The 10,866-nt window shown below is 41.1% G+C and overlaps 1 protein-coding gene across 1 annotated transcript; it reads left to right on the forward strand.

Moving 5' to 3' along the window:
- The first annotated feature begins 247 nt into the window (after positions 1-247).
- On the forward strand, positions 248-1,751 carry CCDC201 (coiled-coil domain containing 201). The gene is made up of 2 exons (XM_086741181.1): positions 248-772; positions 1,665-1,751. Exons 1-2 carry the CDS (start codon positions 248-250, stop codon positions 1,749-1,751), a joined length of 612 nt encoding a protein of 203 aa, XP_086597307.1.
- Positions 1,752-10,866: the final 9,115 nt, after the last annotated feature.

Here is a 10,866-nt window from a genome sequence, read left to right on the forward strand (position 1 = left end):
GAGGCGTTAAGTATTGTATGTGTGACAAGCTGTTTTTTAATTTTCTGTTTCCAACATGGCTCTCCCAAATCCTTGAAGAATTTATCCCTACAAGGGATAAATTAAATGTAAAGACAAAATGCAGACATGAAAATAAGAGCTGGTTTTGCAGGAGCCGAACACCTTACATGGCTTATGAGCAATGACACAATTTTCTCTTCCTATTTTCTTAAGGCTGAATAGTTAATTTTCTTAACCTAACTTCAAGATGTCGGAGGAAGAAGATTCTTTTCTGAATGTTAAAAGATCTCTGAAAAAGAGAATGGTGAAACACAGCACTCCAGTGGACTCAATGCTTTCAAGAACAATGCCGTCTCTTACAGATCTGACAAATCAGTCAATCAAGGACCAAGATGCCAGTAAGAGAGTTTATGGCTCTCCAGTGCCCAAATCAAATCAAAGTAGATCATTAGATCAGGTATCATCAGTACGTGTTGAAGCATACATCCCTCCAAATCTTGACTCACAAGAATTAAACAAAGAGATAAGCCAAAACTCTCGGATTGTATTTTCTAGAAGGAAGCTTTCCACGGTGTTGGGCTCTGATGAATCAAATGAAGAGCCAAGTGACAAGATTGTCCCAAATGTGGAAACTCAAGCTACCACCAAAGCATTTGAGGAGGCTGCAGTAAATCCCAAGAGTGGACCTTCATGGCTTCTTACTGGAATACCAGGGATTAAAGATATCCCAATAGTAAAAACCAGAAAGAAGAATATTGATAAAGCTCTTGTGGTAATTGCTTTCCTTTAGTTACAAAATAGCTAAGCTATACCATTTCCTACCAATGCTGAACATAAACAGATCTCTCTAGTAATTTGGGAATATTTTAGTTACAGAACAAGTCCACAACTTTGCAAGTGAGAACATATATTTATGAATTGGGTCATAACCTGCTACACTCTGTTGTATCATTCCTAATCACAGACTGGATGGGATGCAGTCTTTCAAACCAGTACCTGCTTCAGCTTGTGAACTTGCATGACTAGTTATGTACACTAGTGCAGAAGTAAATTTTTTTTTAATATCTCTTTATTTAGGGGAAACTTAAGAATGGGAAGAAATCAGTGATTTAAATTATCAAATTTCTTAATGTTGGCAAGTTAACTAAAACTGGAGAAACAAATAATCTACTCCTTTCCTTGTTTAATATAATGCATAGTACTTTATAAAAAGAATGCCAGTCATTGCAAATGGGATCTTGTGTGCAGTCGTCAATTAGTGTAGGGTTTCCTGGGGAAAACATGGACTTACAGAACTTATGCAGGTCTCTATTTTTCTGTTCTATGAGCATAAGAACTTTGATTATTGTCAAGGTCCCTGTGGAAAGCCCATAGAAAGTATGGGGAGGCAGCAGAGTTAGACTCTGAAAGCTGTTATGTCAGCACGAAGCCAACAAATTCTGTTCTGGCTTGGTTTTTCTCCTGTACCATGTTTGTGGGTGTGTTGGAAACTCAGGAAAACCTGCCCACTCTGAGAGTAAAGCCTTCTTAGCTTAAAACAAATTGAAAACTTCAGACAAAATACAGTTGGGTTCATAATGCCTTTGTGTATGTTTGTTTTGTTTTTTAAAACTGGTGACATTTGAATAGATTCAATTGATTAAATATTTTATTTTCCATAACAGAGAAAGAAACAAAGAGAATGGGTGCTTCGTCAACTTAAAAATATTGAGGAAGCAACTGAACATGAACTGACAATTGAAGAAGCTTGACTGAACTACGTATGGAATTAGTGCTATTACATCCTTGTGGGAATAGGTGGTTTCAATAAATCACACACCTGAATATAGTGTCTGTAGACTTCTTTCCTTCCAAAATATTCTTTGATTTTGTGATTCTTTTTGCCTCTTAAATCTAGGAGGGGTCAGATACAAATTAGGAAGTATCTCTACAGGACAGCCAATGTTAACTTACAATGACTGAAATCCTGGAATAAAGAAGGGAGTGAGAACTTTGTGTAAGAATCATTTGTCATCCTGCTACAGCTCTTTCTAACCATACTCTTTTGTGTAGCATTCAAACCTTCTAGGGTTGCTGATGTTCCTTAAGTGACAAAGTCCCAGTGGCCACACAGAGTGCAATCCTGGTTAGCCAAAGAGGAATCTCCTCATCTAAAGAGTAATCAAAACTGATGCAATCAGGAATGTTTTTGCTGCTAGCTGGGGAGATGAGGAAATAGTGAGAGGCACCAAGGAGGGAGGCCATCCTCTACAGATTACTAATTAATGGTAGTTTGTTTTGAAGTTTTGATTCAAAATTAGTTTGCCCCCAGCCCCAGATTGTAAATGCACCTCACTGTTGCATTGGAGGTCCTTAATGCTCAGCTGTGCTTGGAGGCTTATGGGTTTTCTATTTTTCTCTGGAGCTGCTGCATAGGGGAGAAGGGTGTCTCCCTGACAGCTGTATTGGAAAATGACAATTTAGTGCACAGTACCTCTTTCTGAAGCACCAGTCAAGAACTGATGCAAAAAAACATAATGCTCATGTTAGTTCCTACTGCTGTCTGGTACTTAATCTTTAGGTGGGGTTTAACACTTCTAAGTGATCTATGGAGCATCAGCAACAGGGACCTAGAACAATTTACTATGTGCACACACATATTCCTGCACTTGTGTGGCTCTAGCAGATGCACTTTCCTGGCTATACTGGTTTTGCAGCCAGTCCCAGGCACTACCTAATTTTCCCAAAGGGGACAGCTCCTCTTCAAAAGAAGCTGCAAATTAAGGATGGAGGTAAGGGAAGCTTTTGTGATTCCTTCTCACACACAGAAACTTGTAACATCTCATGTGCAAGACGGCAGAGAAGCAGAAACATGGCCCAAGCCAACATTGAGACAGGCAAACCAATAGCAGCTGTGTTTTACTTAAAAACACAAGAGTGGAGTTGTGGTTTTACAATCTCTCTCAGGGTTTAAAAGGAATTATGTTGTTTTAGCTTAGGATTCCTGAAGTGAAACTCTTTGGAGTTTCTCAAGAGAACAGCCTTGTCCTCAGACATGGCTTTCTGCAGTAGCCAGGCAGTGGGGCAATGTTGTCCCTCAGATCACCAGCCAAGGCACACTCACTTGGTTTGATGTTTAGTTAATGTTCTGATATTTGTTTGTGTATGTTACCCAGGCTGCTTGTCTGGCCTCCACAGGTTCCTCTGGCAACCAAGGAGCTCCTGGCTGATGTAGATCCCAAGCTGCTTTTGAGATAAAATAGGCATGGATGCAGATGTGCTGCTATTCCCCTTGAGCTTGCAAGCATTTCATCAACATCTATGATTTGTGCCAGGGGCTAAACTAAGATCAGGCAAGTGCAAGGTTAGCGTAAAACCCTCTTCTACCCCTGGGACAAGCACAGATTAGTCTGGCTGCATGACCCAATGCTTAATCCAAATGACCCAGTTCTCTCTTTTTTTTTTTTTTTTTTTTTTTTTTTTTTATTTGTACCCTCACAGATAGCCAGTTCCACTTGTTCTTTCATTAGGTTGCTCATCCTGATCTCAGAAAGTCTTGATATTGTTTCTGCTTTTCTCTCCCCCAATCACCTCTTGTAGTCTCACTTGACTCTTGCTTCAGCCCATGCAGCTCCTTGGTCTTCAAGTATCTCCATTTAATGTCTTCTTCAATCTGGCCTCTAATGGCTTCCTTCCTTATAAGACATAGAAGTCTTCTGTACCTGCTTTTCACTGCTGGATTACTTGCCCATCTGGTACTCTCTGATACCTGATATTAGTCTTCTGCCAAAACTCACATTCAGCTGTCATACTCCTGAGTGCCTTTATCTATGTAGGTTGACTCCCTCCATGATGCTAGGCCAACTGGAAAGGTCATTAAAGGCCAATTGGAACAAGTTTCAGCCTTTAGAAGACCAGGGATATAGTTGGTGGGAAAGTCCTTCTCAGGCCTTGCTTTGGGCTGCATCAAATGCAAGAGGAATCCAGGAAATATGGCTGCTTGACATCTAGGAAGTCTTTGGGTTTGTGTCAACTACAACGCAAAACTTTCTAAGATTCAGAACACAGTAAATGCTGGGAAAGTTTTCCAGAAAACAAGGCTGTTGCCCTGCCAGGTTCCTGGTGCCAATAAAGTCCCAGAGATTTCCTTCAGTGGAGGGAAGCAAATTGCCCAGTGTGATAACACAGAATTGACTTTGATTGAGTCTTTGCAAGTCCTGAAGCTGTATCAGGAGACAGATATACAAAACTAAGGGCTTTCAGGATTTTGGAAACCACTTCTATTTCCTCTCTTTGGAATGTTTAAGAAAAAAATACAAAAGACTGTAAAGCATTTATCTCCCAGTAATTTAGGTCTTCACACATTTGCAAAAGTCACAATATTGCTCTGATAGCCTTTCATGAGAAAATAGTAATAGAATTAATTGGTGCTTCACGGGTTTTCTGAAATGTGTCTGATACTGTACATCAACAGTATTATTGTTAATTATAGATTAGAATATCAAAGGACTTCAACCAGACCTATACAGTACTAAACTACATATTATCCCCTAGCGAATGATTCTCCCAAAGGAAGGCTTGTCTCTAATTTCTAAAAGCCAGAATATCAGGGAATATAATACTACATATATCAAACTACACATACAAAATTACACTGCTATTATTGCAATTCACGTATAAAGATATACATTGGGGCAAAACAAAAAAAAAAACAAAAAAACACCTAGTATTTATTTTCTTTACAGAGTTTGCACTTTCATTTGTTTCTCTTGGCAGTCTACTGGAGTTTAAGTTTAATGACACAGCTAGCTTTCTGTTCTAGTATGCACATATACTTCAAAAAATAGGCTTTGAGAGAGGGCCTAGTAGTATGCAGTTTCAATGTTGATTGATGTTCATCCTCTAGTGGCAACAACGGTGAATTACTGCTTGGTTAGCAACTTCCTTCATATACAAAGTTCCCTTATGCATATTTATACTACAATATAACTGCAGTGTAAAAAAAAAAACTTAAAAGAAGCCATAGAGTCCAACATCTCCAAAAATAGGCCTCTCTAATTATTAGTAACCTTAACTATGGATTGCAGGTGCTGAGTCTGGAAAAGATTAGAGACAACATACACCAGATTCTTATGAGAAGATAACCCCCAAGGCATCATGTTTTATAAAACAAAAAGCCCTTTTTCTGCACGGATGAATGTGAATTGGTTGCAAAAAGTTCTTGAGCCTTGCTCTTGGCCTGGCTTTCAAATGCAACACTGAACATGTTTGTAAGTTCAGAACAACCTTCCCACTGAGAGTACCATTTTAGGGCAGTATTTTTGTTTTAGGAGCTAAGCTATAACCTTGACCTAGGGAACTGTTTTCAGTACATTTGTCTCTGAACGGATATTACACAATCTACCTGCTGATGGTGACTAAGCATGATGTTGGATGGAGACGAGCAAAAACAGTACCAAGAACAGAGGGAAAGAGACAAAAATGTCTTCACCCTGGATTTATGAGCTCAGCCTTGTTCCCACTGAAGCAATGGTAACACTCCTGTTGACAGAGCTGGGAGTGCTCTGCCCAGCTGCAGTACTTCTGTAAGAGGCCAGATTGAAGAGAAAAATGTTTAGTTCACATATTTAACATATTTCAGATTTAAATAACAGACAACTGGTAGCTAAGTTACTTCTTTGCTGATCGTAGCTGAATGATAGCTGGAATAACTAGGAAAAGTGGAAAACTTAAATAAAACCAGATTTTTTTTCTTTTTCCCTCTAAATGACAACATAGTTGCATTCCTCCTATGGACAAAACTCTGAGTAATAAATAGCACAGCGGTGTCACTGACCTGTACTCCAGTGTGTTTTGTGTTTTATTCTACAAGACACACAAGCACAAAAGTCTCCCTTAGCTCCCTCTGTCTTTGTAGTCCACAGTGCCTATTAAAACAGCTCACTGTTCAACACTTCTGACTTATTAGAAAAAACTGAACAAACGTACTGAAGTTTTGACTGAGCCTAGCAGCACCTAGAAATGTTGGACCAGTTGAAGCTATTGGGTAACATTTTCAAATGTTATTAAAAAATAGACCTAGGTGCAGAGCCTAGGACCCCACATGAAATGTAGACCTCCCCGAGAAAACCTCAGATCTGCTGCTCAGTCCTTGTACTGCTATGTAGGTACCTATGCCCCTATACAATGAAATTTTGTTTGATAGTGCAGTTAGTCTCAGTGGGCGTGCAAACCCCATACAGCTTGACAGCAGCCCCTGGTTGCCAGCCTCCTGCCCATGCACATGATCTCCCAGCACTTTACATCAGTCCCACCCTTCCAGCGTGAAATGGGACATGTGTGCCAGAGATATGCGGCAGACATCAGTCAGATAGGAGGTATATCTTTCTGCCTTTAGTTTCAGTAGACCACAGGATAAAACTCTGGAAAGTAAGAGACCACATTTCAAATCCCCTTCTCATCTGAGACAGGACCTTAAAACCAAGCGTCCTAGGTCACAAGGCAGTAATTACCAGCTCTAGATTTACTGTGGAGTCAGGGCTTTTAAGTGTTACTTGTCAAAGTTGGTCTACTTTGCCTAAGTATTCATTAAAAAAGACTGAACTTGCGTCACAGGTCAGTAACTCACTGTATTGCATCTGTGGTAGTTTATTTCTTTGGGGTTTTGTGGTTTTTTTTTTTCTGTTTTAAATCGCTTTTATTGAAGAAATGGAAAGAAGAAGGGGGAAAAGGAAGTTGGGCAAAAATTGACAGGAGGCCTGCATGGATGAACAAGGAGCTCCTGGACCAACTGAAAACCAAAAAGGAAGCCTACAGAAGGTGGAAGCAAGGACAGGTAGCCTGGGAAGATTACAGAGAGATTGGCCGAGCGGCCAGGGATCAGGTAAGGAAGGCTAAAGCCCTGACAGAATTAAATCTGGCCAGGGACATCAAGAAAACAATAAAAGCTTCTTTAGGTACACTGGGGATAAAAGAAAGACCAGGAAGAATATGGGCTTTATCTGGGTGGCAACAGGAGATTTGGTTACCCAAGACATGGAGAAGGCTGAGATAGTTAATGACTTTTTTGCCTTAGTCTTCAGTGATGAAGGCTCTAGCCACACCCACCCAAGTCGCAAAAGGCAAATGCAGATACTGGGAGAAAGAAGAACTGCCCATTGTAGCAGAAGAGCAGGTTTGGGACCATTCAAGGAACCTGAAGGTGCACAAGTCCATGGGACCAGATGAGATATATCAGCGGGTCCTGATGGAACTGGTAGATGAAGTTGCCAAGCCACTGTCCATCATATTTGAGAAGCCATGGCAGTCTGGTGAGGTTCCCAACAACTGGAAAAGGGGAAATACAACCCTCATTTTTAAAAAGGGAAACAGGCAAGATCTAGGGAACTACAGGTTGGTCAGCCTCACCTCTGTGCCTGGAAAGGACATGGAGCAGATCCTCCTGGAAACCATGCTAAGGCACATGGAAAATAAGGAGGTGATTGGTGACAGCCAACAAGGCTTCACTAAGGGCAAATCATGCCTGACCAATTTGGTGATCTTCTATGACAGGGTTACAGCATCGACGGAAAAGGGACGAACAACTTATCTCATCTAAAGGGACGTGTGCAAAGCATTTGACACTGTCCTGCACAACATCCTTCTCTCTAAACTGGAGAGAAATGGATTTGATGGATGGACTACTCGGTGAATAAGGAATTGGCTGGATAGCCACATTCAAAGAGTTGTGATCAATGGCTCGATGTCCAAGCGGAGACCAGTGATAAGTGGCGTTCCTCAGGGGTTCGTGTTGGGCCCGGCCCTGTTCAACATCTTTGTCAGCGACATGGACAGTGGGATAGAATGCACCCTCAGCAAGTTTGCCAATGACACCAAGCTGTGTGGTGCCATAGACACACTGGAGGGGCAGCATGCCATCCAGAGGGACCTTGACAGGCTGGAGAGGTGGGCCCGTGCCAACCTCATGAAGTTCAACTAGGCCAAGTGCAAGGTCCTGCATGCGGGTTGGGACAATCCCAGGCACAAATATAGGCTGGGCGGAGAATGGATCAAGACCAGTGCTGAGGACAGGGACTTGAGTGTGCTGGTAGACGAGAAGCTCAACATGAGCTGGCAATGCACGTTTGAAGCCCAGGAAGCCAACTGCATCCTGGGCTGCATCAAGAGGAGTGTGGCCGGCAGGTTAAGGGAGGTGGTTGTCCCCCTCTACTCCGCTCTGGTGAGACCCCACCTGGAGTACTGCATACAGTAGCAGCTCCCAACATAACAAGGACATGGACCTGTTGGAGCAAGTTCAGAGGAGGGCCACGAAGATGATTGGAGGGCTGGAGAACCTTTCCTATGAGGACAGGCTGAGAGAGTTGAAGTTGTTCAGCCTGGAGAAGGCTTCGGGGAGCTGGAGTTATAGAATCATAGAATGGTTAGGGTTAGAAGGGACCTTTAAAGGTCATCTAGTCCAACCCCCCTGCAAGGAGCAGGGACATCCCCAACTAGATCAGGTTGCCCAGAGCCTCATCCAACCTGGCCTTGAACGTTTCCAGGGATGGGGCTTCCACGACCTCTCTGGGCAACCTGTTCCAGTGTTCTACAACCCTCATTGTAAAAAATTTTTTCCTAATATCTAATCTAAATCTACCTCCCTCTATTTTAAAACCATTACTCCTTGTCCTATCGCAACAGGCCCTACTGAACAGCCTAAAGTCACCTAATGTCTCCACTTGGACATTGAGCCATTGACTACCACTCTCTGAGTGCGGCCATCCAGCCAATTCCTTATTCACTGAGTGGACCATCCACCAAACCCTAACTAGCCTCTGCTTTCAGCTCTTCATATCATTGCAGGTTTGTCCCTTGTAGTGGCCCCCTTCTACTGGCAGATACCTTAAGCCTCCTAAAGCTTACATCTTACCTCTTCTCCTAAAGAGGAGATGCCAGCAGTGACAGGTGTAAGAAATATGCCATACCTCTAGGACAGGAAAACAAAGGTTCTCCTCCTGGAAATGGAATAATCCAACTTTCTAGTATGGAAAAGTGATGTGAATTCAGACATAGGAATGAAAGTATGGGCAGCACTGCTGTCAAATTTACTGGGAGAGGAACTGGATCCAAAAAAGCATGTACAAGATGCCTAGGTAAAATGGATTTCAAAGTATACTTCCCAGCCAAGAGAGCACCAAGCAATTTCTTGCATCACACAGCATACAAATCAAATTGGTGCTCCATGAAAGTATTCATACAAAGGACATGGATGCTTTAGCACTCGTTGCTCCTCTTTTAAGAAAAAAAAAACATACAAAACCCCCAAACCTGCACAAACCATGGCTCAAAAACAGCAACAGGCTTTGCCACCATGGGAGGGAAGCCATTAAAATTAAACAGAAGGCTTACAATTGCAGTTGAAAACATTTAATTACAACACACTTGCTAATGTTGATATGTGTTACAATTGTAACTGTGCTAGAGGGAAGAGAGAAGGGGCGAAACTGGGATGGTGGAAAAAGAAGTTATGTTTGGCATCCAGAATGCCCCTGACTAGTTGAGAAAACGTCCACTGAAACCATAGAATTGGAAATTATACTACAAAGGCTATGATGCAAGCATACAAATCAATAGTGTATCCTGACCTTGACTAGTATATTCAGTAGCAGGTGGGTTTTTCTGGCCACATCTGGATACTGATAAAAATTGACTAAAGAAAACAAAGCACAGAGCAAAACTCTTACATGAGACCAGTAAAATGAAAAGACTATGATGACTACATTTGGAGAAGAGATGAATAAGGCAAGTAAAAACACAGTAGCAGACTCATGACACCTAAAAGATCAATTGGGTGTTGCAGTTTCTCAGAATGCAAAATCAGTGGAGTTAATGGAAAATAAGACTTAAATTGATTATTTTAAAAGGTATACTTTTTTGCATATACTTAATAAATCTGCAGAACATGTTTTCACTGAATCAATATCTTGAGACCGAGAAAATTATCAAATCAGAGGGGGGAAAAAGTGCTATATATATAAAAAATTGCACTAAATGTGATGTTGGGGACAGTTGTTTATTTTTGTCATGTTGACAAAACAATAACTTATGTGATAGACCCATGATCAATCAGTCACTGATCACAATAACAACAGCAACAAAAAAAAAAAGTTAAAATATTACTTTTGTAGTTACACATATAAGCATTTCTACAATAGCTCAATTAATCAAATTTCATGAGAGAAAAGCTTTTGAGACATCTAATAATTCTTCTTTTTGTCTGTCTTAGTTCTTACAACTGACCCATCATCACCAAGCTGTAGATCACTAGAAGTTTTACTCCATTCCATGAGACTTTCCTATGGAAGGCAAAATCACAGTGATTTATTGAACGCAGTCAAATTCCTATTTGTAAAGAGATGCACTCTGCTTTCATCTGTAACAAAGTACCTTGACAGTCTAATCTTGGCTTTTTGCTTTGTTTCTTTATATATTAATTACATTGATTTTTTTTTTTAATCCAGTAACCTCTGTGTTTGATGGCAGAGATTATTTATACAGTAGATCAGGTAAATATTCGTGTGACATTCAGTATCTTATCTCCAGTGTGATTTTGATATAATAACCCCTTCATGTCTCTATTTGCAAAATGTGCTCTCCTTCAAGGAGCCTTAAAACTATTGACAAGTATAGTTAGCAGCTTCAGTTTTCTCTAAAATGCTTGCTGAGATGTATTCATCCAAGAGTAGGAGCCACACAGTGTGACCTGCCTGAACAAGGGTGTTGTGTCTTACAGTTACTTTGTCTTCATGCTGTTCTCCTACCTCCTACCCCAGAAAGCAAGCCCTGCCCACCTCACACCAAAAGGTTCAGGGGTCCTAAGCAGAGGCCAGCACCTCTGAGCATCTTTGT

The sequence above is a fragment of the Chlamydotis macqueenii genome, chromosome 2 (assembly GCF_036417535.1).
Source record: "Chlamydotis macqueenii isolate bChlMac1 chromosome 2, bChlMac1.mat, whole genome shotgun sequence".
Taxonomy (NCBI): Eukaryota; Metazoa; Chordata; class Aves; order Otidiformes; family Otididae; genus Chlamydotis; species Chlamydotis macqueenii.

What these genes read in the sequence shown, in the direction of transcription:
- CCDC201 (XM_086741181.1), top strand. Translation starts at nt 248, where the DNA reads ATGTCGGAGGAAGAAGATTCTTTTCTGAATGTTAAAAGATCTCTGAAA. An exon ending in ATATTGATAAAGCTCTTGTG is followed by an intron (nt 773 to 1,664) that starts GTAATTGCTTTC and finishes TTTCCATAACAG; the next exon opens with AGAAAGAAACAAAGAGAATG.